Source organism: Macaca thibetana, chromosome 2 (assembly GCF_024542745.1).
Source record: "Macaca thibetana thibetana isolate TM-01 chromosome 2, ASM2454274v1, whole genome shotgun sequence".
In the NCBI taxonomy this organism is placed as follows: Eukaryota; Metazoa; Chordata; class Mammalia; order Primates; family Cercopithecidae; genus Macaca; species Macaca thibetana.
This window is the reverse complement of record NC_065579.1, coordinates 106,001,925-106,027,427: the sequence shown is the minus strand read 5'-3', so window position 1 is coordinate 106,027,427 and position 25,503 is coordinate 106,001,925. Positions and strand designations below refer to the sequence as shown.

General features: G+C 55.9%; 2 protein-coding genes and 1 long non-coding RNA gene across 7 annotated transcripts in view; 1 reads left to right on the top strand and 2 right to left on the bottom strand.

Annotated features, from left to right (window-relative positions):
* Positions 1–1,215: 1,215 nt before the first annotated feature.
* Positions 1,216–13,904, bottom strand: GRM2 (glutamate metabotropic receptor 2). 3 transcript variants are annotated; one of them, XM_050780760.1, is made up of 6 exons: positions 13,758–13,904; positions 11,514–12,099; positions 6,698–7,535; positions 3,676–4,751; positions 2,011–2,191; positions 1,216–1,789 (listed from the first exon to the last, which is right to left on the bottom strand). In XM_050780760.1, exons 2-6 carry the CDS (start codon positions 11,961–11,963, stop codon positions 1,716–1,718), a joined length of 2,619 nt encoding a protein of 872 aa, XP_050636717.1. In that variant the 5' UTR covers positions 11,964–12,099; positions 13,758–13,904; the 3' UTR covers positions 1,216–1,715. The 3 variants fall into 3 exon arrangements, with proteins under 3 accessions (XP_050636717.1, XP_050636715.1, XP_050636716.1); XM_050780758.1 differs by lacking the exon at positions 13,758–13,904 and having other exon boundaries at positions 11,514–12,524; XM_050780759.1 differs by lacking the exons at positions 1,216–1,789; positions 13,758–13,904 and having other exon boundaries at positions 2,110–3,037; positions 11,514–12,541.
* On the top strand, positions 13,629–24,055 carry LOC126948773 (uncharacterized). The gene is made up of 3 exons (XR_007723519.1): positions 13,629–13,706; positions 21,378–21,495; positions 23,585–24,055. It is a non-coding gene; the product is annotated as an uncharacterized LOC126948773 (long non-coding RNA).
* TEX264 (testis expressed 264, ER-phagy receptor) overlaps positions 16,591–25,503 on the bottom strand; it is a 32,953-nt gene continuing 24,040 nt past the window's right edge. For all 3 annotated transcript variants that reach the window (XM_050780971.1, XM_050780972.1, XM_050780973.1), the window contains exons 4-5: positions 21,306–21,474; positions 16,591–17,190 (exon numbers count right to left, since the gene is read on the bottom strand). In XM_050780971.1, the coding sequence (XP_050636928.1) occupies positions 16,898–17,190; positions 21,306–21,474 (462 nt within the window). In that variant the 3' untranslated portion in view covers positions 16,591–16,897. The remainder of the gene's footprint in view (positions 17,191–21,305; positions 21,475–25,503) is intronic.

The window sequence follows — 25,503 nt, the reverse complement described above, 5'->3', positions numbered from 1 at the left end:
TGGGGAAAGCACCCAGGCCTGAGTTATTGGGGGATCTAGAATACAGACTGGCCCAAAAGTGTTGCCAAAATGAACAGATGAAAATACAGGATGTCCAGTTAAAGTTGAATGTCAGATAAATAACCAAAATTTTTAATATAAGTATGTCCCAAATATTGTGTGGGACATATTTATACTAAAAAAGAGTATTCGTTGTTTATGATATTCAAATTTAACTGCGCAGTCTGTATTTCATTTGTCATTCGTACATCCCAGATGTTGGCTGTTCCTGCAATTTTCTTTGTTTATTTTTGTTTTTGTTTTTTAAATTGTTTACCCAAATTTCCACAGCCTTGCCAGCCTGTGGATGCAAATGGGCTCACTTAAAAATAACAAATGCCCTGGGCTGCTGGCTAATGCAGGACTTTGTCCCTCTGCGCCACGCAGTCTGGGGACTCTCCAGAAGCTGCTGTGTTCCGGTTCGGTGCCCGCTGCCTTCTAGGCCACAGGAGGGCAGCGGTCGCCTGGCCACAGTCATGTACCTTAGCGCCCTCTGCTGGTGAACCCTGACAGCAAACTCCGAAGATGCCCAAAGGCTCTGGGCTCCTCAACCGGCCCACCAGGCCAGAGCTCCTCCGCGGACTGGAGAAAGGTTCCCTTTTCTGACTTCTCGCTGGGCCTGACAGCAGATGGTGTCTCCAGCTGCTCCGCCTCTGCCCTCCCTGCTTCACCCACCCCCTCTCCCCAAAAGCTCTTTCTGCCTTTGTAAGTGCCATGTGAACAGGCGACGTTCAGTCCATGCCTCCTCTCGGTTCCCCCTGCACCAAATGCTTGGTGTGGCTCCATACACTTGGAGGATCCAGTGCCAGGCTGGCCAGCTGTGGGGAAAGCCCACTATTCCCGGAGGTCACTCCTGCTCCATCACCCACACCATCGTGGAGGCCAGGACCCCAGGGAAACCCCTGGACTGCCAGATAAGCCTGTTCATTCATCTCTATCCATTTAAAGCCCCCATCCAACCCCAGGATGCCTGGGCCAGTCTGCAGTGGCTCCTTTTAAGGGAGCATGGCTCATTCATTTTCCATCTCCCCACCAGGCAGGGCTGGGTCTGTCTCGGTGGCAGACAGGTCCTAACATCAGGCGCAGAGCAGAGTCGATGTTTAAACACTAGCAGAATGATGGCTGGGAGGCTGTGGAGGGCATGAGGGGCCTTGCTGGGTCAAAGGCAAAGAGTGATTTTTTAAAATAAAGCCACTTTATTTACAGGTAATACAAAATAAACGACAGGACAAACTACTGTGTGGGGGAGGGGCAGCCCCCACAATAACCACCCTCCCCATCCCAGAGTAACTGATATAAAAAATAAAAAAGGCCCTAGATAGGGGGAGGGGCTGGGCTGGAAGCACCTTTGCTGGTTAGGACTGGGGCCTGCCGTCCTCCGCCACCCCGGTCCAGGACAGACTGGACCCTGGCTTGCTCCTCTCCGAGCCCTGGGCCTGGCCAGGATGAAACACAGCTACAACGGCAGTTCGTGGCCACTGCAGAGGCTCCCGGCCAAGGCTCCTGACTTCTGAGTCTGAAGAGTTGGGGTAAGGAGGTGGGTAAGTGACTTTGGGGGCAGACATGGGGTGGGTAATAAATTATTGCAGTGCTCCAGCCAACTTCCTCCTGGCCCTGGACGCGGGTCTGCACTAGGTTTCCAGGAGCAGCTGTGTCAGGGCGGGAGTATGGGGTCTTCAAAGTGATGATGTTGTCGAGTCTACCACCTCACGGCCATTGCAAACGGTGGGGACAAACTGGGAGCCAGACCCTAAGAAAAGGAAGCCAGAGGTTGGGGCCACCTCCGAGGTCCTCCATGGAGGGCAGGCAGCGGGGAAGCAGGGCTGTGAGGGAAGCCTCCCCTCCCTTCTCCCATCCTCTCCTGCCAGTGTCATTTGAGGGGCACCTCACCCCCAGACAAGAGATCTCAGCAACCCAAGGAGCTGGACAGGGAGAGGGGAACAGGCAGAGATGGCTGCTTACGACACTGACCTTGGCCAAGGCTGGAGCTGGCCCTGGCAGCAGCACTGCCAAAGCGGCTGGTGGGCGCCCGGTGGCTAACCACGTTCTTCTGCGGCTGGAAGAGGATGATGTGCAGCTTGGGCGCAAAGAGGCAGCCAAGCACCACGGAGCCGCTGAGGCTGACTGACACGCACATGGTGGTGGTCTGTACCTGCGGTGGGTGAGTGGGTGAACAGGCACAGGTCAAGACCTGGGCCTGACCCCAGGATCCCCTGCCCGGGCTGTGGGGGAGGGAGTGGGGGAGACTGAGCATCCAACACTGGGCTGTGGTCCATTTGCCAGGTCCCAAAGCATTGCTAGGAAAATTGGGCACAGTCCCAGCATCAGACCCAGACCATTTTCCCAGGGTGACAAGAGTTCCAGCTGAAGGGGAGAACATGCAGGGGTGCATGTATGCACAGGGGTGTGTGCATTTGAGGGGGTGCAGGTATGGAGTGCATGCATGTAGGTGTGTATATCTGTGTAAGTGCATGTATGTGGGGTGGTGAATTTCTGCAGGTGTCTGCATGAGTGTATGTGTGTGTGAGTGTAGGGTGCATGGATATGGATTCATTTGTTAGGAAGATATGTGTGTGTGTGCCAACGAGTGTGTGTATGTGGGATATGTGTGTGTGCATGCATGTGGCTATGTCTGTGTGTACAAGTGTGTGTGTGTGCATGCATGTATGGGTACAGTGTGTGTCCCAGGTGAGTCCTTAGCTGCCTGTGATTGGCATGCAAATGCAAATCATATGCAAATACAGGCTGAGTTAGAGCAGAATCCCTCCCCAGCCCTGGCCTCTACCACCCAAGCAGGTGGCCCAGCAGGTGCAAGCAGAGCAGCCAAGCCCAGCGGTCCCTGGCCCCCAGCACTGTGCCACCACACCTCTGTCCTGGGGAAGGGGCCTTTGCCGGGGCTTTCGCCTCAATTTTTCTGCAGTTCAGACCCTGCTCTGCACTGCCAAGCTGAGTGACCTTGGGCAAGGGATTGAACCTCCCTGAGTCTCTGTTTCTTCATCTGTAAAATGGGAGAGCCATGGAGCTTACTCAAGTCATGAAGATTAGCCAAGATGACCCTCTTATTCAGGACACAGCTCTTCTGTCACCTCCTCAGGGCTTCCCTGACCACCCTATCTGAAGCAGTCATTGCCCCTTGGAGCTGGGGAGACCATTGAGACACAGTGCCAGTTGGAACCAAATTTGCTCAGAAGCCACCAACTGGGGAACAATTTTCACCTGCTTTAGCTTTTCTCAACTCTATACCACAGATCTCCTCCCCTACCCACCTTGCTTCATCTTTCCTGCCTTCCCTGGCTTCATCTCGCAACCCCTTCTGCAGCTGACCCCTCAGTGGAGCAGGGCAGAACCCTGTTCATTTGAACATATTTCTGCACCCCTATTTCCTCCCAGGATAGGGGATTACATGCAAGTCCTGAAATCCCAGCTTTCTCTAACTCGAGTTCCCCACCTCCCTGGCCATTTCCCTAGGCCCTATTCAGCCCTCCCACCTTCCCCTTGGGATCCACACAAGCTGTGGTCCCCTAAGTGGGCATTTAACCTCTTGGAGCCCCAGAGCTACCAGTAGATTAAATAAGATACCAGGAAACAGAGGGTCTGGTGTCCCATCTCCCCTGACCTCCGTGGCAGGTAGCTCACCCGGTAGTCACTGGAGGTGACGTAGAAGATGGGCAGGAATGCCAGCCAGATGATGCAGGTGGTGTACATGGTGAAGCCAATGAACTTGGCCTCATTGAAGTTTTCAGGGCACTTGCGAGTCTTGAAGGCATAAAGCGTGCAGAGTGCGATGAGGAGCACGTTGTAGGCCAGCGAGCCCAACATACTTGCATCGCGGTGGTTGCAACGCAGTGTCACCACCTCCCGCCGTTCGGGGGCCGTCTCCTTGCCTGTGCCCGGTGCCTCCACCACCAGCCAGGCGATCACAATGAGCAGCTGGCCCGAGATAAGCGCCAGGCAGATGGCCACCTGTGAGGCAGGACTGATGAAGCGTGGCCGCTGGGCACCTTCCCGGGCCCCACCGAAGATGCGTGCAATGCGGTTGGTCTTGGTGAGCAGGGCTGAGTAGCAGACAGAGAAGGCAGTGCCCAAACCAAGACGCCGTAAGGTACACACTGCCGTGGATGGCTTGGCAATGAAGATGAAGGTCATGCAGTAGCAGAGGAAGACACCACCCAGCAGGATGTAGCAGAGCTCCCGACCCGAGGCCTTGACCACTGGTGTGGCATTGTGCCGCACAAAGACACCCAGCACAAAGAGGGTGGCCAGAGCACCCAGGCAGGCGATGGTGACAGGTCCCACGGCCCAGGCATCGCCCCAGCGGATGTACTCCTGGGGAAGTTCAAAGCAGCCAGTCAGGCTGGCATTGGGCCAGTAGCCCAGGCCACAGTCGGCACAGGTGAATTCGTCCAATCGGTACTCATAGGGCTGGCACGGGATGCAGAGCCAGCAGCAGACCTCGCCCGGCTGCACACTCTTCACCTCATTTCGGAGGCAGGGCTCACTGCAGCGAGAGGCAGGCAGGGGGCCGGCTGAGGGTGAGGCCCATGGGATGAGGCTGGTGTCCAGAGTCAAGCCTTCTGCCCAGTAGCCCACCTTCTGGTAGCGATAGCGCCCACTGCCTGCACGCAGATAGGTGAAGATGTTGTAGCGGCCAATACCATCACCAAAGCGGTCAAAGCGGACCTCATTGTGGGTGTCAGCTGGGCGAAAGGGGGCTAGGATGGGGAAGGGAAGGAAGAGAAGATTGGACTAGTGTGTTACCCTGATGTGACCTCAACATCCACCCTAACATGGAACCCAAACGCCAGAGCTAAGGCCACCATTAGCCCTTCCAATCCTTAACCCAATACTAAATCCTGTCTTGACCCCAGTCATTTTTCTAAATGAGAGATGACAACAGTCTTACTCCTAAACTCCAACATCAAACCCCAACCCTAAATGCCAAATGTAATCCCAGCCTTAAAGCCCAGACATCTCCAAAAACCTAATGCCCACATCAGTCCCCAACCATGACTCCCCAAATTCAACTTTAGTACTATCCAACACTTTCCAGCCCAGGCCCCAAATCCCAACTTCATCGAAACATACACTACAGCCCTCTCCCCAGACTCAATGCTAAGGCTAAACCCAGTCTCAGTTCCAATCCTGTCCCCACTAATCCCAACAACAACCCCACCTCCAGCACCCCCAGTCCTAATAGTCATCCTGGTGCAAACTGAATCCCAACCTCAGAGGTCACCTGCAACCATTGCCATTCGCCAGAATGTGCTCAGTGGCTGGAAAATCACTTCCTCTCTCCACTCCCACTTCATCCCTCACATCTCCCAGCCAGGCTCTAGCCAGAATTTACAGCCATCCCCAGCCCGTGAGAAATCAGGGTTCAAGAAAGCAAAAGACATGCTTAAGGCCCCATGAGTGAATAGTGCAGCCTAGATTCAAACCCAGGTCCCCTCAAGTACCTACTCTTTCTACTCAGCCTAAAAGTTCTCAAAATCCAACTCTAGCCCTACCATAAATGCCACTCAAGTCAAACATGCTGAATTTAGCCTTGCTCTAACATCAGCCCAATTGGACCCCAGACTCCAACCCTAACCCCTACGCTGATTGTAGCATAACTCTGAATGTCACTTCTATTGGAATTACTCTTCATCTTAACCCTGAGCCAGGGCTTCCAAGTTTTGTCTCCCACTGTTCCCATGGTGATTCTTCCTGAAGCATAGTGATGATCTGTAGCACTCACTTCTCTTAAAGCTGGCACTCTTGTTAAAATAACTTTTGATTTCAGGAGACTTTCAGGTCACCTTGAGTGGAAAATCAAGATTAGGAATAGAAATTTTCCCTGAAGCTAGGCGCAGTGCCACATGCCTGTCATCCTAGCTACTCTGGAGACTGAGGCAGAAGGATCACTTGAGCCCAGGAGTTGGAGGCTGTATTGTGCTTGTGAATAACCACTGCATTCCAGCCTGGACAATATAGTGAGACCCCATCTCTGAAAGAAAAAGAGAGAGAGAAAGAAAGAAAGAGAGAGAGAGAAAGAAAGGAAAGAAAGAAAGAGAGAGAGAGAGAGAGAGAGAAAGAAAGAAAGAAAGAAAGAAAGAAAGAAAGAAAGAAAGAAAGAAAGAAAGAAAGAAAGAAAGAAAGAAAGAAAGAAAGAAAAAGAAAGGAAGGAAGGAAGGAAGGAAGGAAGGAAAAAGAAAGAAAAAAGAGAGAAAGGAAAGAGAAAGAAAGAAGAAAGAAAGAAGAAAGAAAGAAGGAAAGAGAAAGAAAGAAAGAATATAGTGTCATCCTGATGCTCACCCTCAAGCCAGACTGATTCTAACTCTCACTGGTGCCTGAGAATGGGCTTGAGGTCTCCTGGTCTCCACCTTTGGCAAGATAAGGAGATAGAAGATAGAGGGCAGGGCCCAAGGAGGAGCCAGAGACCCTCAAAATGGCAGGACCAGGCCAGAGGTCTACTCTCTGGAAGAAAGTGGAACCTCAGCCCTGGCTTCAGTTGGAGTCCTCTCTGCCTAGCATCCTTGCCCTGGCTCTGATGCCACTCCTGGGTGAGTCCTTTACTTTCACTCTACTGTTTCCTTAGCAAAGGAATGGAAGCTGAAGGCCTGCTTCCCCTCATCCTCTGACAGCCAGCAGGCCAATGGACACTGGCCAACAACATTACCATCAAACTTGACGTTGAGCACAAAGTCCTTGTAGAGGCGGCGGCCATTGACTGGCCGCATTGCGTCACAGAGCCGGGTGGTGTTGGGGCAGAGGGCACGGTGCATGTTGTGGAGCGCGTGGGCCATGGCATACACTGCATTGACCACAAACATGATCTTAGACTCCTGCTCAAAGGGCACGGCCCGGAGAGAGTGGACTGCGCAGTCTCGCTGCCGGAAGCTGCAGCGGAACCTCTGCTCCCAGAATTCACGGAACCAGGGATTCCGGCTGTTGTTCCAAGGGTCCAGGCTCTGGAAGTAGGAGGCAAAGTCACTGATGGGGTAGGAGGCCAGCTCGATGGTGATGGCACCCTCAGCAGCCCCCTCACTGCCTGCCACCACACTCTCCAGGGCCCCCCAGCCATCACTGGCCACCCAGGTGAAGCTGGCATTAAGACGCTGGCTGGCAGCAAGCAGCTCCCGGGCATCCTCAGAACGGGTGAACAGGACAGCCACGCGGGCACTGGGCTTCTGCAGCAGGGCTCGCACCACACCCTCAAAGGCTGCACGGTTCATGGCACGGCCCACTTTCTCCGAGGTGGCCACACAGATGTTGCGGGCACGAGCCTCTAGCTCAAAGGCCTCAATGCCTGTCTCGCCATAGTCGCCCTCAGACGCCACAGTGGACACATAGGTCCAGTTGAAGAAGCGGAGAATCTCAGCCATGGCCTTGGCTTGGAAGAAGTCAGGGGGCACTGTGCGGGCAAAGTAGTCATAGCGGGACTTGTCACTCAGCTTGGCACTGGTGGAGGCATAGCTGATCTGCGGGATCTGAAATAGCCGCAAGAGGTTGGCCACCTGGGGGAGGATTAGAGAAGGCAAAGATCAGAGGTCAGATCAAACACTAGAGACAGGTGCATCCCCCACAGCTAGCAGGTCTTGGTGTCAAGTGTCCGCAAGGTCAGCCCTAAAGGCTCCCTCTCTAAAGCCCTGCCTCCCGACTTGACAGTCTTCCCTGTGGGGTAGGGAGTTTTTTAAATATCTTTCCAAGGGCTGAGGGAGAGAAGACCCAGGGCTGAGACACCAGGGTCGTGAGCCACACCTGATCCCCTCTGCCATCCCCTTTTAGACACATGGCAGGGGGGCCAAGGGAAGGCCTGGGTGGAGGGAGGTTGGCACCTGGCTACACTGGGGCAGAGGGAGGCATGAGATGGCATCTGGCTACTCAGAGCTCTTTGGCTCTCTACTTATTTGAGGGTAGGTAGCCCTTCCCCTGAATCAATCTGACAGAATGATACAGAAAGAAGGAAAGGTTCCCTCAGGAAGAAAGACACAGATCCCAGGGTCCCATGACCCTAATAGTCCAAGGCTTGGTCTCCATTGGATGCATGAGTCTTAAATAAACAAGGCTTCTGCTCTACCACTGGCTTCCTGGCACCCCATCTTCCACCCTCAGGTCCCACAGGAGTGGGATCCAGCCAAGGGCCAGGTAGAGGGTGGGTAGGTGAAAGCAGAGCACGGCTCAGATTCTACAGCAGAGGGTGAGTCTTGTGTTGCAACTGGATACAGCCTATGGCTCTGACAGTCTAGGGTTCAATGTCTCCTCCCCTCCCACACGTTCTACCTTTGGGCCCCTGGAGTTGGCAAATCTCCCTGAGCCTCAGTTTCATGTCCCTGCCCTACAAGGCTGCTGAGAGGATAAAAACGATAATGCATGGGAGGCCACAGTGCCTGGCAAAGGGAAGATGATAGGGACATGGGCAAGAGAGAAGGAGCAGCCATGAGGGGGGAATATCAACAGGTAGGTGCAGCCTACGGGTGACAGGCTAGCCTCATGTTGATCAGGACAAGGGAGAAGCAGACCACTGCTGAGGCATGGGTCCTGATCCAGGAGGCAGGCAGCTCGGGATGGCAAGCAGGTAACTGGACTTCTGGAGATAAATACATGGGCCCTAAGGAGAACTGTGGAGAAAACATCAGCAGAGGTCCTGGAAGACAGCAGCAGGTAGGAGGCCACCCACTCATCCCTGCCCCAACCCAGGGCTGCAGACGTAGATGCTAGCAAGCCACATTTCCCCAGGCTGCTGCCTAGCCACCTCCAGTGACTGGGACTAGCAGGACAGCTGCCTAGCCACCTCCAGTGACTGGGACTAGCAGGACAGATAATCCACTCCCAGCAGTGGACAGCGTGGCCAGGCCTCCCCGACTCCAGGCCAGTAACTGACTCCAGGGTTCTGATTGCTGCTTCTGCTCCATTTCTCCTGAACAACTGTTCCAGGATAGGGGGCCTGGCCCTCTCCATCACGACAATGCCCTCAGTCACTCTCCTATAGGAAGCTGAGGCCCAGCCAAGGCCTACCTTATGTCCCCCAGCCCTGATCCTAGCTCCAGCCACATCTTCCAGCAGCCTGTGCTGGGCACTTGGCAAGCGGGAATCTGGATGAGAGGTAGGACCCAGTCAGAGACAGGAGGATCACAGCTGGGCACAGCCCTGGGAGCAGCAGAGGGCTCAGCGGGGCCAGCAGCCTCTGCTGAAGCTGAACCACAGGGCACCCTCTGCTGGCCCCTGTGGGAAAGTAGGAGGCTAAGGGCAGGGGAGCTGGCTCCCCACCCTTCCCACCCCCTCAAATCCTGTGCCCCCTGAAGACTCTCTGGTGCCCTCCCCCGACACATTCTGTTTATCTTCCTCCTGACTCCTCTGTCCTGATTCTCTCCTCTGACCACTCCTGGATTCTATCTGGCCACCCCTCTCCAATCCAGGCAGAGATGATCTGACAAGTCAGGAGTCCCTTGTCCAAGAGCCGATTTCACAGCTCCCCTCCACCACTGCCTTGAATGTGGCCCACCTCTCTCTGAGCCTTGGTTTCCTCATCTATAAAATGGGTTAAAAATAATAGCAGCTACTATCAACTGTGCCCTTATGACTTGTCAGGCCCCCGATACATACTATGCATGTATCAACTCATTAAATTTCCATGGCAAACCTAAAAGTAGAAAGTACTGTGGGCTGGGCACAGTGGCTCATGCCTCTAATCCCAGCACTTCGGGAGGCCGAGGTGGGCGGATCACCTCAAGTCAGGAGTTTGAGACCAGCCTGACCAACATGGTGAGGTCAGGCTCGTCTCTACTAAAAATACAAAAATTAGCCGGGCATGGTGGCAGGCACCTGTAATCCCAGCTACTTGGGAGGCTGAGGCAGGAAAATCGCTTGAACTCGGGAGGCAGAGGTTGCAGTGGGCTGAGATCTCACCACTGCACTCCAGCCTGGGAGACAGAGCAATATCTTGTCTCAAAAAAGAAAACAAAAAAAAAGTGTTGTGAATCCAATTTTATAAGAAACTGTGACACAGAAAAGAGAAATAACGTGCCAGGGTCATGCAGTTAGTAAGTGGGGAGACCTGGCTATTAAGCCCCTCAGGGTTGTTTAACATCAAGGGTGAGGGTGTGTGTGTGTGAGAGAGGGTGTGTGTGGGTGTGTGTATGGGTGTGTGGGGGGTGTGTGGGTGTGTGGGGGGGTGTGTGGGGTGTGGGTGTGTGTGGGGGGTGTGGGTGTGTGGGGGGTATGTGAGGGGTGTGGGTGTGTGTGGGGGGTGTGAAAGTGTGGGTATGGGTGTGGGTGTGTGGGTGTGTATGGGGTGTGTGGGTGTGGGTGTGTGTGGGTGTGTGTGTGGTGGGTGTGGGGGGGGTGCATGTATGGGTGGGTGGGTGTGGGTGTGTAGGGGTGTGTATGGGGGTGTGGGTGTTTGGGGTGTGGGTGTGGGGGTGTGTGTGGGGGTGTGGGTGTTTGGGGTATGGGTGTGGGGGTGTGTGTGGGGGTGTGGGTGTTTGGGGTGTGGGTGTGGGGGTGTGTGTGGGTGGGTGTGTTGGGGGGGGTGTGTGGGTGGGGGTATGTGTGGGGATGGAGGTGGTGTGGTTGTGTATGGGGTGTGTGTGGGTGTGTGGGTGTGTGTATAGGTGTGTGGGGCTGTGGGTGGGGTGTGTGGGTGTGTGTGTGGGTGTGTATGGGGTGTGTGTTGGTGTGTGGGTGTGTGTGTAGGTGTGTGGGGGTGTGGGTGTGTGTGGGGGGTGTGAAAGTGTGGGTATGGGTGTGGGTGTGTATGGGGTGTGTGGGTGTGGGTGTGTGTGGGTGTGTGGGTGTGTGTGGGGGTGCATGTATGGGTGGGTGGGTGTGGGTGTGTAGGGGTGTGTATGGGGGTGTGGGTGGGGTGTGGGTGTGGGGGTGTGTGTGGGGGTGTGGGTGTTTGGGGTGTGGGTGTGGGGGGTGTGTGTGGGGGTGTGGGTGTTTGGGGTGTGGGTGTGGGGGTGTGTGTGGGTGGGTGTGTTGGGGATGTGTGGGTGGGGGTATGTGTGGGGATGGAGGTGTGGTTGTGTATGGGGTGTGTGTGGGTGTGTGTGTGTGTGTAGGTGTGTGGGGCTGTGGGTGGGGTGTGTGGGTGTGTGTGTGGGTGTGTATGGGGTGTGTGTTGGTGTGTGGGTGTGTGTGTAGGTGTGTGGGGGTGTGGGTGTGTGTGGGGTGTGTGGGTGTGTGTGGGGTGTAGGGGTGTGTGGGTGTGTGTGTGTGTGTGTAGGGTGTGTGTGTGTGAGGGTGTGTAGGGTGTGTGTGTGGGTGTGTGTGTGTGTGAGTGTGTGTGTAGGGTGTGTGTGGTGGGAGTAATAGGAGTAAGATGTTCTCCTGCACAGTCTCTAAAAATTGACCGCCATTATGTGACCAGGGCACTTTCTTAGCTTCTGTAAAAGCTACTGCAGGGAAGCTTCTAGTTTCCCTTTTCAGCAGGAATTCTGGGTCACCACCTCTGGCCTCCCTCCCTAGTCCCCATTTGGGTGGCCTCCACGTACCTGGATGGAGACATCACTGTAGGAACCGCCAATAACACCAGTGATGGCAGTGGGAGCATCACCATGGGTGGCGTAAGAGCCGTCGGGGCAGATGTGGCGTGAGCCATCAGCACCACGGCTGAGTGAGGCACGCACAAAGTCCAGTGCCTGCTCCAGCGCATGTGTGTCCTTGGAACAGCTGTCGAGGATGTGCGCACCCAGGCGCACGCCAGGCAGCAGGTGCGGGTCACGGTTGATGCGGTCCAGTGCAAAAAGCATGGCCTCCAGGCGCTGGATGCCACGGTGCTCATTGACAGGACCACAGTCCTCTGCTGGGCCGCCCTTCTGGTGCACTGGGAACAGCCCACCCAGCACCAAGTCTCCCTCCAGGGTCAGCACCTTCTTGGCTGGGCCCTCAGCCACAGCACCCCACAGCAGCAGCAGTGCCAGGAGCCCAAGCAGTGATCCCATGGCCCCAAAGGGGATGGATGGGTCCAGCAGACCTGGGTCTCCAGGGGATGAGATTAGAAGCAGCGAAGGCAAAGAGAGGAGGAAACAGGGACCAGGAAAGGACAGACAAGAAGAGAGATGCGAAGGGACCCAGCTCCTGCAGAGATACAGAAAGACAGAAAAACAGACCAGGAAAAGTGGAGCCTGAGAGCAGTTGCCCCTTCTGACTCTGCCTCCCCACAAGCCCCTTTCCTGGGTACTCAAGAACCAGGGACAGGATGGTGTCATTAGGTTGAGAAGCTCCTGGGACTCCCCTGGGCCTGTCTCTCAGCCCTGGCCTCAGCTGGGTGAGAGATGGGCCCTATTCACCTACCAAACTCAGCAGTGGGGAGGGATGCAAGCAGTGAAGTCCCAGGCAGAGGACAGGAGACCCTAGCCAATGCTGACCCCTCTGTAAATCAAAGGGTGTCCAAGAACAGTATAAACCTCCCAGGATCCTGAGGTCAATACCTTTGGAACAGACTATGTCAGAGTTACAAACTCAGAGGTCCCCATCCTGAGCCTTGAATTTCCAGAGAGAAGGAACTGCTGTCTAAGGACCCACCAGGGAAGAGGAAAAGACAGTCTCTAAGGGACAGTCTCCAACCCGTGGGGAGACTGGAGCCCATGTGAACACCCAAGGGTCCTAGCCTGTGGTTCTTAAAAAGCCATCCCCACAGTTTCCTGACTGAGGAAGAAATAGAGACACTAAGCCCTGGGAATGAGACAGCAAGGTAGAATGGCTGGCCTCAGGGAGGGTACCCAAGTGGCTCAAGGTCCTAAGTCAACAGGGCAAGCAGATGTTCATGTATGTGTGTGTCAAGGTTGGGGGCCAGAGTCTCCAAACAGTGCTGAGGGTGAGAGTGCGGGACTCTCTAGCTCTATGTAGAACGCTGTTTGAGACTTTGTGCCTCTGTTTTCTCTTCACTCCCAACCCAGCAGAGAAAGTCACCATTTCCAATCTCCCCATCCTCAGCTTCAGGGTCCTGCCCACCCTAGCCATGGCCCTCAGAGACCCCCTCCCTGTCTCTTCCTCACTGTGTCCTATCATTTGTACCCCAGTTGCCTTCCCAAACACACACCCCACAAGGCTCTCACAATCACACGGGCGTGGAAAGGCTGGGAGAGGGACATACCTCTTTCCTCAGAACAGGAAAGGAAACTGAGTTTGAAGAAGGGCAGCAACTAACTCAGGGACCCCATGTGCTGGCCACGGAGGCTGGGCCTCTCCATTTTGCCCCTCCCCAGGGCAGGGGCACTGGGCTCCTCTGGGGATCAGGAAAGAAGCAGCTCACCCAGGCAAGCGAGGGAGAAGCGGGGAGGAAGACCAGCACAGATGGGGACAGGGACCCAGATGGGGGCTGAGGCCAAAACTGGTCAAGTCGCAAGCCTCCCACAGGGGAGGCCCAGATAGAAGCTCAGAGGCAGGAAGGGGACAGAAACCCGGAGTCAGGCAGCCGGGGGCCTGGGCCACAAAATCTGGGCAGGGAGCGAGCAAGCCTGAGAGGTTGAGACAAAGACGGAGGCACAGACAGAAAGAAGGACCAGAGGACGTTGGAGCAGGAGGAATGGGAGAGCGCGATGCGGGGCTTGCGTTTTCTGGAGAAGAAAGGCGGGACGCCCGGGGCTGTCTTCCCGCCTCCCAGAGCTCGCAAGGAACGTTGTCTGGACACCCCAGTGCGGACGCCCCACAACTCGAGGGCCCGCGGGGCCCTGGGACATAAGGTAAGGGCCAAAACGATCGGCAGCGGCAGCGGCACCGCCGGCTCACCCTACCTGGCGCGCCCGGCTCTGGCGCGGAGAGAACCGGAGTGGAGCTGGGGGCGCGGGGTTCCGGCTCCCGCTCGCTCGCTTGCTCGCTGGCTCTGCGCTCTCCGCCCCTGCGCTCTCCTCCCGCCCGCTCACCCCGCCGCTTTCAATCGCGGCCCGCCCCGCCCCCGGCCCCGGCCCGCCCCCAGCCCCTCCTCCGTTCCTCCCAACTCCGGGTCTCCGGCTCCCAACCCGGCCTCCGCCTGCCTCTGGACCCTCCACGCTCTTGCTCTTCTTGGGACCTCAGGACCTGGAGCTGTCCGCCTCGTGGTGCTGAATCCCCGAGCGCTCTCGCTCTGCGCTGGAGCAGATGCTTGGTGGCCCACTCCGCTCCATAGTCAGACTACCACCTAGAAAGCACAGGTGCGGGGCGGGGGGATGCCACGGGGCACGGGGTGGGGAGGTCACTGCGCCCCGACAGGTTCACATAGTGCTACTGCAGAGTGGAGGAGTTGGCCCTGGAGGAGCTGGCCCTAGTGCAAGGGGTGCCTCTGGGGGATAGGTAAAGGGGCGCGTGGGAGACGGGTGGAGGCTATTCTCCCCACCCAGCCATTTCAGCTGGGTCCACATCCCAGGCCTGAGGTTGAGGCATATATCCTCAGTCCCTTGTGAGAGCTGGAGCCCGAGTCACTAAGAGGAAAAGATTGGGGGAAGGGAGAGGTCAGAGGAGAATGGGGCTTCCCCTTCCTTCCTGCAGATGCCCTTTAAACCTGCCACCCACTCCCATGTAAAAAGGGTATTTAAGCAAGGAGAGAGCAACCTGCAGGAAGGGTTGCAGAACCAAGTACTAGGGTCAACCCTGAGGGAGTGTTAGGGATGGCAGGGGGATCTGGGAGGGGAGGGGCCTGGGGAAAGGCTTCTGGAACTGGCTGCTGCGTAGGAGGGAGTGAGAGCTGGAGCCCAAGCAGAGGGAGGACAGCTCTGAGAAGATGCTCTTGACTCTTCCCTCCCACAGCAGGATGGGGAAGGATGCCCCTGGGTAGAGGGTAGTGGATAAGCTGTAGTGCCAGACTGTGCTGAAGGAATGGGGATTAGAGAGCCTGTGCTGTCTACCCCTAACATGTGCATACACTTAACAAGTGCCAAGGGGCATGGCATCCCCTACACACATTCCCCTGACACTGCCCTTTCTTCCACAAGTGTCAGTGGAAGAAAGCCCAGCTCAGATACATGCTAATGAACATGCCAAGCCCAGACCCCTCAGACACATACACCCACTTGTGCATGTGGCAGTTCGTAGGGGGGCGGGGGTGATCACCAAGGACGAGCTTTTTCCCTGGACACAGAAACCCGATGCCCTGCTGCTGTGGAAAGAACACAGCTTTGAAACAAAACAGACACATCAAACCCAAACAAACACAAGCCCCATCACTAACAGGAGACAAGGTGGCAGTGGGAGACAGACATGCTGTCTTCTACCTCCAACTCTGCCACCGGCTGCTCTCACCCTCTCTGGCTGTTGAAGAGCAACCGCTCCCTGGGGTAGGTGAGCAATGGGCCAGGCCTCTGTTGACAGCAGGAGGGTGCTGAGGTGAGGAGTCACACACTCCTTCTAGCCACACTCCCAACCAGCTCTACAAGTCAGCCTCACAAAAGGCACAGGGCTGTAAACACAGATATGGCTATGTACAGCACCAGCCAGAAAAGCCCATGATGTGGCCTGCAGCAAACAAGCTGCACAGTCACAGCTCATGGACACACAGTTACACACAGCTAGGCAGCCACTACTCCCAGCTGTGTGCACACAGATGAGGACATACACCTAGCCTTACACACAGTTGTACATGTGGACATGGCCACATACACAGTACATGTAAACATGCAACCACACACAGCTATACTTGTAGACAGCAATAATACACATGGGCACACCCCTGCCCCTAAGAACATGTGACCATGTCTACACACGGCTGCACATGTGGACACAGCCACATATATACAGCTGCTCACACAGACATGCCACAAATAGCTGTACACCAAAACATGTCCACACATACATCGCCATAATTATGGATACACGGCTGCACAGAGCCATAGCTTTTATATGTGGACACAGCAAAACACATAGCTTTATACATGAATGTCATGAACATCACCACACACAGTTACACACACAGCCACACACAGTTGTATATGAACAAAGACCCCATAGAGATGCTGTTAGATGGCCTCACATGCTCCTATAATACAACCATACACAGACACAAAGCACAGCAATACACACACACACACACACACACACAGGCACACAGCCATCCACACAGACTCAGCCACGCTCAGGTACAATCATACCCTGATGCTCACCTGGGCACAGCTTTACCCAAGCAGCCCCATCCGTGGTTATAGAGAGCCAAATGCATGAGCATGGGGGCACATGCACACACACAGGTACACAGACACTGGTAGGCACAGTGGGGCAGCCTCGCCTACTGGGGAAGTACCAGCGTGCAGGCACACTAGAGCTACAGACACAAAGGCATCCCTTGGAGGCAGACGAAGACAGGCTGTGAGCTCCCCACTCCTGAGCCCTGGAGGGTACCCCATGCTCAGCTCTCACCCAAGCCAGGCTCTGCTTGCTCTCTGGCAACTGCAGTGGGGGGGCAGCTGGCCACTGGGGTCACAGAGTAGGAGGTGGAGGATCTCTAACACCCCTCCTCCCCCGACCCCAGGGTACCTGCCATGTTCCCTCTGTTCTTTGTCCTGGGGAGGGGAGGCTCCTTCCCACTCCCAGCCTATCTGTACAGCCACTCCCCGCCACCCCCAACCAAGGCAGAACTAACAAACAAATACACAACCCAAATCCAGGTGAAACAAGTAAATCATTGGCTTTATTGTGGGTCCTGGAAGCTCCGATGTGAGTCTGAAAAAAAGACACAACAGGGGCGGCAGCCCTGGGTGCTGATGCAGAAAATAGTCCCTGGCTCCTTTGGCCCTGGGAGCCTAAAGGGCAGTGAGGAGAAGGCGTAGCAAGAGGCCTGGAGCAGGGGAAGTCAGGTCCCTCAGGAACCCCTCCTCCCCTAAAGGAAGGAGGAAGAAGGCTGGAGAGTCTGCTGGAGAGTCTGCTCAGTTCCTCAGCAACTGCACTGCAGGAGGGTGCAGGTCACGGGTTACTCCTTGCCCTTCTCAGGAGCACTGGGCTCCCAGGGCCACTTGGTAGTCCCCAGGGGCTCAGTCTCAGGTTCCAGCCGTGACTCCCCTAAGGGCCCCTCACCCTCCAGGTCCAGCTCCTCAAAAGAGGAGCCGCTGGCGCCTGACTCGCTGTAGCTGTGCTCGCTGCGGGTGTCACCATCATCCCAGCCACGGCTGCTCGCCCCAGGTGACAGTGTAGCAACTGAAGTCTCCCGGCTGCCAGGGCTCACCTCCAAGCTTACAGAACTCGTGTCACTCATTGTGTCAGCTCCTATGGCCAGGAAAAGGGAGCACAGGTTAGCCAGGACCACCCCTCCCTCTCCTCCAGGGAGAGGCAACTCAGCACACAGTGCACTCATGAATAATGTAGCCTCCTGGGCTCAGGGGGCTCGCTCCAGCTGCCCTCTGTCTTCTACCCTGACTGGGGCTGCACAGACAGGGCAGAGGGAAAGAGCGGGGAGGGAGGGAGGAGGTAGCTGTGCACTCCTCTCCCCACCCTGAATTAGCCTCAGCTCCCTGCACTTCCACACAGCCTGCTGCCCTTCCCCCTACATTTATTAAGGGCCACTCAGCCCTGAGGTGAGGAGCTGAGATAGAACAAAGAGACCCAAGTAGTGTCCCCTCCACCTTCCCCCAACCCCATTTCAAGCTTGGAGAGAGATGTATCCAGGGCCAGCTACAGAACATCACCCAAGGGCATGAGGACTGCAGAATTCAGCAGGAGGCCCCTCTGCAGCCCTCCCCCATGCAGGGCTCCCAGGAGCAGCATCCAGGGAGTCAGCAGGCCCCTGCCTCTGGCCCACACCAAGTCCCCACTTGAGGGGGGAGCTGAAGTATGAGCAGGATGGAGAAGGCCTGAGAAACACTCAACCAGCTGCAAGGAGGAGGGTGCTGGGATAAAACATGTTGGCTTTCTCTCCCTATGCCTGGGCCGACCCTGAGAAACCCTTACCCACCCCACCCCCAACGACTGGTGCTTCCTGAACCACAAGATAGCAAAAGCGGATGATGAGAGCACTCTGCTGGTGGTTGGGGTGCCCCAAACCAGTGCTGAGCCAGGCTGATGGCCCAAACCCCTTCTAACCTGCTCCTTCCACCCCCAATACATCCTCCAAACAAGCAGCCCCTTCATCTGCCCTGTCCAGGAACAACCCCTGGGTTCATCTCCCTGGATCAGAGGCACTGAATGCAGGCTGGGGTAGCAAGGAGGAACACAGGGCTCAGGCCTGCTGTGTGCAGGAATCCAGACTGGGAGAGAGTGGATCTGCTACCCTTCATGTGTGATGGGGAGAGGGTCAGCTGTCAAACATCACAGGTGAGGGGTGGGCCAGCTTCCCCAGTCGCTGTCTCCATGGTGCTGGAGCCAAGCTAGGTGCAGCTGGGGTCTGCCTGGCACCTGGACTCAGCCTGGGGCTTTTCTTGAGCCTCAGCTGGGGCCTAGGTTAGGGGTGGGAGAATTAGGAGGTGGGGGAATTTGGGGTCTCTCCCTACCCCTACCACCCACTCAGCCCCCAGAATATGCCCTCTGGGTGCTACTGGCAGAGGTGAGGTAAGTCCTAGAAGCCCAGGCTGCTGGCTCAGGGCTCCCCTCCTGCTGAGGCCCCAGGTGTGGCTCCCAGGACAGGGGCCTGTGAATGAGGCGGTAGGGGAGAAGTGGGGGAATGAGTTTTAGGTAGTTTCTTCTGACCAGGGGACAGGATGCCAGGCCCTCACTGCTCCTTAAATAATGATCAGTGCCCTAGGGGCTGCAGGCCTGAAAAGAGCAAAGGAGGGAGACAGTTTCTCCCTGGCCCTATTAAACTATATGTTCTGTCTGCCCACCCACTCAATGGCTCTCTTGGGACCCCAGGTACAGGAATGTGCCTGCTTCCCAGCATGCTACCTCCTACCACCCAATTCCTAGGCTAGGAGTGTTCAGAGGAAGGAGCCTAGGGGTGCCACCTTCAGGCCAGGACAGCCTGCTGAGATGAAGACAGCCCCTGGGGACATATATACACTTCAAGCAAAGGAATTCAGCTGGAGGCCAGGCACAGTGGCTAACGCCTGTAATCTCAGCACTTTGGGAGGCTGAGGTAGGGGGATCACATGAGGTCAGGAGTTCCAGACCAGCCTGCCCAATATGGCAAAACCCCATCTCTACTAAAAATACAAAAATTAGCCAGGCATGGTGGCAGGCACCTGTAATCCCAGTTACTCGGGAAGCTGAGGCAGGAGAATCGCTTGAACCCAGGAGGCGGAGGTTGCAGTGAGCCAAGATCATGCCACTTCACTCCAGCCTGTGCAAAAAAGGAAAACTCCATCTTTAGGGGGGAAAAAAAAAAAAAGGAATCCAGCTAGGCATGGTGGCTCATGCCTAGAATCCCAACACTTTGGGAGGCTGAGGCAGGATCACTTGAGCTAACAAGTTCAAGGCCAGCCTGGGCAATATGGCAAAACACCATCTCTATAAAAAATACAAAAATTAGCCAGGCGTGGTGGTGCACACCTGTTGTCCCAGATACTTAGAAGGTTGAGGTAGGAGGACAGCTTAAGCCCGGGAGGCAGAGGTTGCAGTGAGCTGAGATCTTGCCACTGCACCACTCCAGCATGGGCGATAGGGTCAGACCTTGCCTCAGAAGAAGAAGGAAAAAAAAAAAAAAAAAGCAATACAGGGAAGTAGCATCCCTATAGCCCCACTGAGATCTACACAGGAGGAGGTCCAAGAGTCCCATGCCTGCATCCCTGAGGAGAAGATACCAGGCAAGGCAGGGCCCTATCTAAATCCCCAGGGCTGCTGAGGCAGGGGATTTGAAGTCCACCCTCTTCACCCCAATCCCTCCCTCCCACTCTGCCCACAGCCAGTGCAAGATGATCAAATATTCATCGCCTCTCTGGAGCTAAATAATACATCAATGTAGTAACAGGCACAAGGCAGCTAATCACCCCCTTTCACCTCTCAGCCCAAGCTGGGGCCACAGCAGGGAGGTGGGCAGGGACAGGCCAAGCCTTGGGCAGTCAGACACCCTGCATGCACCCACCACCAACTGCTGTGTCAGTGGCATGCACCTGGCGGGCAAACACCGAGTCCCTCTGGGGTGTCAGGACAGGCCCTGTGAGAGGCGGGCAGACCCCTTGGTCCCAACACCAGGGAGTGGGTGGGCGGGCTGGAGGGGAGGAAAACAGGCTGAGGAGCTGGGGAATGTGGGAGCCGCTGCTGCAGCCAGCTGTAGCGGGTGCCAAGCAGTCCTTCAACGTCCCTGGCAGGCAGTGTTTGGGAGGGAAGGAAGCTGGGTGGGTGGGTCAAGGAGGGGGAGGCTGGCAGCAGAGGGAGGTCACAGGAAAGTGAAGGCACTCTGTCTTCCTGCCCTGGAGGCTGCCTGGGCCTGCTGACCTTGTGCCATGTCCTGTGCCCACAGTAGGGGAACTGAAGAGTGTCTGCTGGGCACTACCAGGCAGAAGGGAGCTGTACCCCATGGAGGTAATTAAGTGGCAGATGAAGTTAACTGTGTTGGACACAGGCCCCTAGGGAGTAGAGACTGCTCCCAGTACCCTCCTGTCCAGCCCTAGCTGACACACATCTCCCTAGGGTGACCTTGGCTGTTGACTGGATGGGCAGATCATCTGTTAAAGAAGGAGGGGAGGAGGGACAGTTCCTCTCCCCACAGCCCTGTACCACTCCTAGAAGTCACAAATTCCACCAGGTTGGCCAAGGATAAGGTCCCCTGGGACCATCTGGGATGTAACCCAGCAGATCCCCTTGTGCCTGAGACAGCCCAGGGTCACAGAGATCATTGCAGACAGGTGGGCAGGCAAGCAGCCTTCCAGCCTGGACCTGGGGCCTTGAGGCTGCCAGCAGGAGTGTGGACTGGCCCTGGAGGATGGCGCAGGGGACGGATCTCCTGGCTCCACTCTGCATGCTCCCTGGTTGTTCCCTGGCAGGGAGAAAGCAGCTGGCTCTGGGTGGGGCCCGTACTGAGGGACAGGAGAACACTTTGCTCCCTTCCTTACCTTCCAGATCTATGCCAATCTTACTTCCTGCTGAGCCCCACCCAAGGGACTCCTTTCCTGAGCAGCCTCAGCCCCTTCCCATGAACATCAAGTTGTCTGTGATCTTTGTTTCCAAGGGTACTCCTGCTGCATCTGGAGGGAATCCAGGCAGGGTCTTTGTATCTGTGTTGCCAGGAGGTAATGTGTGTGAATCCAGATCTATGTAGATCCATGTGTCTGGGAATAGGCAACTCCACATGTGGGTCCTCGGGTAGGTGGGTCTCCTTCCTCCCTCTGCCAAGCATAGCCTGACACCCACAGTGCCAACCCAGAGAGGGAGGAACCTCCTCAACCAAGCCCCTGGAGTCCAGAAGAGAGGAGCTCCAGGAGGGCCCCATCCTCATACCCCACCTTCTGTACCTGTGCCATCCACCTGGGTATCACTGGCCTCCACAAGCCCCCGCCATTTCCGCTCTGTCTCCTTCACCTCAGGCACATAGAAGTCTCCCTGCCGTGCCAGTGGGCACATGAAATGGATCTGGTCTTCCTGGTAGATCTCCAGCCGAGGATAGGCACACAGCTTCCGCGCCTAGTCAGAGAGTGGCAAAAGGTAAAATGAGCCCTACAGGGCCCCTGACTCACTTGTCCCTGGGTGGCCCCCAGAACTGTCTATTACCTATTCCGTCCCAGGGGCTGGTTCTGCCTCTCAACCTCTTCCAAGTTCCAAAGCCCTGCTGAGGGAGGCACACATAGATCACCCTAACAGCAGGGCCCCATAGTCCAGAGTGCAATAATAGTCTGAAGACCGAGGACGACACCCTAGGGCAAGCGGTAAAAGAACCCAGGAGCCTGGCACTGCTCTCTTATGTGTACATCTGAGACCAGAAATCTGTTCCAGGAGGCACTGGTCTCACAGAGCCATAAAGCTTGGCACCCCTGGATCACCCCAGGATAGGGACCCCATGTGCCCAAGCCAAAGTCTCACCTGCCAGACTTTCCATCCCAGGACCCCCTGGCCCTGACCTCCTCTCCACCCTGGACAACGCTGACTGACCCATAGATATCAGAAGACCAGTACCCTCAGTCCTTAGGCCTCCAGCCCTTGCTCTTGCAGACATGCTACTATAGACCCTGAACAAGGATCAAGGCCAGTTAAACACCACTTCCACTCCCATTAATTCCCCTGATCTATATCAACCTCTGAGACTATCAGGTGTGGTTCCCATACCTCCTCACGTATAAACCCAGGGTTTTAGCTGATGGGGAGGAGGGAGACCCTGGACTGGAAGGGCAGGTAAGACAAGTAGATCTAGCACAGGACATTACGCAATGGGCTGATGTACCACCTTTTGGGCCCCAAGTTCCAAAAGGCACTCCACCTCCCTCTGCCTAGACACAGAATCCAATGCTCTGATGTGTATGGAGGGGCACAGACATGCCAGAGCCACCCTGAGGTGGGCAATGACAGCCAGAACAGGGGGTCAAGTGCTTCTCACTCACGGTCTGCCCTCCAACCTTTCCTGCGACGGAGCACAAATACCCACTAAGATGATTGCAAGGCCCCTGCCCTGTCACTGCTCACCCGCCAACCTTCACAACATGACTATTTATAGCACTCGCCCCGCTCTCACCATGAGCTCTGAAATGAGCCTTCCACTTAGCAGTAATGAGAAACTTATTGCCTGGCAAGGAGAAGCCATTCCAGGACTCCACTTGTCCGCCTGCCTGGCCAACCCTAGGGTTGAGGAACCTCGTTCAACTAAAGCAAGCAAGCAAAGAACAGTTAAAAGCAAGCCCATGGATGATAAAGGGAAAGGGGAGTGAGCCTGAAAGGTTTATCTAGCTAGTACCCTCAGCAGCCAGCTGGAGGAAGGGTGCATCTAGGAGGCCACGTGGGAGGTGGATGGCCTGGCCCAGGTCTGGTTGTGGCTCAGCCTCTGACTCCACGGGTGATCCAGGCAAAGCCTTTCATCCTAAGTCTCCATGTGCTCAACGGCAAAGTAGAACACCCCAACCCTGATGCTTCCAAGGTCAGTGAAGGAAAGTCATTATTTTTTAATAGTTGGATTCAAATCTTCTTTGCCAACCTGGGTGCCCTTGGGGCTTCCTCCATCTCAAGAGTCCATGCCCCTGACACCTCCCATTTCTAAACACACAGATGGCTGTCTTTGCTTCTCTACCCACCCACATACCCACTCCAGCCTTGGTCTCCAGGAGGATGCTAAACAAGATCACAGTGTCAGGAAGCAGGAGCTGTCAGGCTCTGGGGCCCCTCCAATGCCAGCACTTAGAGGCAGGCATCTGCCAAACCTGAGCCCCACTCAGGAAACTGGGCCAGGTCACTGAGGCCAGGGGCAGGGAGGCCCCTGAAGAAGATCCAGGTCCTTCCCCAGTAGCTAGATGGAAGAAAAGGATCCCTGAATTTAGTCAGGGCATGGCCTTCACCAACATCCTCACACTCTGGACAAAGGGTCCAAAGGGTAGCAGCTGAGTGGCCATCACAAGAGCAGCAGACATTTGGCTTTTGGGGAAGATCCCAGAGGCCAGAGCCTGTGTCCACCCAGAGATACCAGGGACAACAAGGACCCTACCCCAACCCCTCTCAACACTCAAGCCACCTCCCTAGCTTCCCTTCTGGAGGAACTTGGCAGTAACAAGATGATAAGAGGGAGTACTGCTCTTTCCACCCTCTCCCCTAGGCTGGGCAGCACCAGGCTGCCACCCGGTGCCACCTGCTCTGCCAGCCCCCTTGTTGGCAGGCGGGAGGCAGTCTGCGGCTGTTCTGCGCATCTGCCTCCTCCGGAGAGCCCGGCTCTGAAGTTGCCTGGCTGTGGACAGCCCCGTTGCCATGGAAACTGCATCCTCCATCCTTGCCATCGCCTTCATCTCAAAGCCATCGGGGAGAATAGAGGAACAAGGGAGACAGCGGATGGAGAGAAAACCATGTCCCTGCCACACAGCCCTTCCTTCTCTGCCCAGCTCTCCCTCCTCACAGCATCCCACACAGGGAGCACCAGGTCCTACAGCCTGTTCCCAGACCCCTGGAGGGGCAGCCTCAGGCCCAAAACTAGCCTGGTCCTACCCACTGTTACCTGGGGGCCCTGCTCCTCCCTACTGGAGGGAGGCATGGAGCTAATTAAAGTGCCATTGACTGTTCAGCCCCAAATCATTGTAACACCAGGTCCTACCAAAATTCAGACTTGGGTAGAGAAGGGGCAGGAAGAAGGCAAAGGAGCAAACTTATAAGCCAGGCCCACAGGCAGAGAAGGGGCTTGTAGTTGGCCCTGGCCCTTCCTGGGAGACTGCTCTCCCTTCCATGCTCTGCCCACTGAGCAAAAACTAGTCTAGTGGGGGCTGGGGATAGAGGGTGAGGGGCAGGACGAGCTATATGCTCTGTCCCTGAGTGACTAGGCAGAGAGGACAAGCCCTTTCCCTCCCAGTCAGGTGCAACCTCAGAGGGAAGAGAGGGTGACCATGGGCTGGCTCTCAGGTCCTTGCTGCGCAGTAGGAGCCATGGCCAGGGCAATATGTCAATGAGCCAGTAAATATTGGAAAATCATTGGAGGAAGGCGAGGCCAGCTGCCTCTCCCTCAGCTAGCCCCAGGGAGCCCTTGGAGAGCAGATTGCCAACGGCCAAGGACACTAGCTCAAGGTCACACTGGGCTGGCCCCTCTGGTGAAGAGCCTGGGTGGGCCTGGGGTCCTCCTACCCCTGGCACACCCCCTTCCACAGCCCAGACAGCCAGAAGTGTGTGGAAGCATTGCCAGGACATGAGAACATGCTCTGCCACTGACACCACTGGCCATCTGACAAACCCACAGCCCAGAGCAGCTCACTCCCACACACAGACCCAAGGAGGCCATAAAGCCTCTTTCCAAGGTGGGAAAGTTGCAGATGTTCACATTCCTCTCCACCTAACAGGCAAAAGTCAGTGAATCATGCCAAGGTGCCGCCAATGACTGCCAGAAACTGGATTCAGAGTTCCGGTCCCTCAGACACACCTCTGGGCCTTCCCTCCCACCTGGGTCTTCCACATGCAGAAACAAGATGGGGACTTGTGACACCACCCATGATGCAGGAATTTCTAAGAGACCCCAAACACCAGCACTTCCCCACCACCACCCCACCCTGCACCAACACCTGCTCACCCACTCAGGAGAGCTGGTAAAAAAGGGAAGGAGCAGCTCACCCACCTCACACAGGCTGCCACAGTGCCACTGCCTCGGCTACCTTGGGGACACGCCACACACTCCCAACTCACCTCAGCCTCAGTTCGTCTCCTGGGTAGGGTGCAGGCATTTAGCCCATTCAGCTAAGGGCTCCCACAACAGGGCAAGACTGATACACCAGGCCAAGGTTTCCCCACAGGACCCACAGTGCCTCCCCAGCAGGTCTTTCTGAATTATGGGAGAGGAAGAAAAGAGATGAGAGAGGACCTGAACTATCCTCATTTAGTGCTTTGTACTCAGGACATCACCCTGTGCCCTGGCTTCATCTAGGTGTTGGGAGCAAATCAAAGACAGAAGAGGTCAGGCCCAGGATGGAGGCTGATGATGGGTCCCACTCCCAGGCTACCCAGAGGCTGAAGGTTTGCTTAGAATTAGGTGGCTGCAAATGC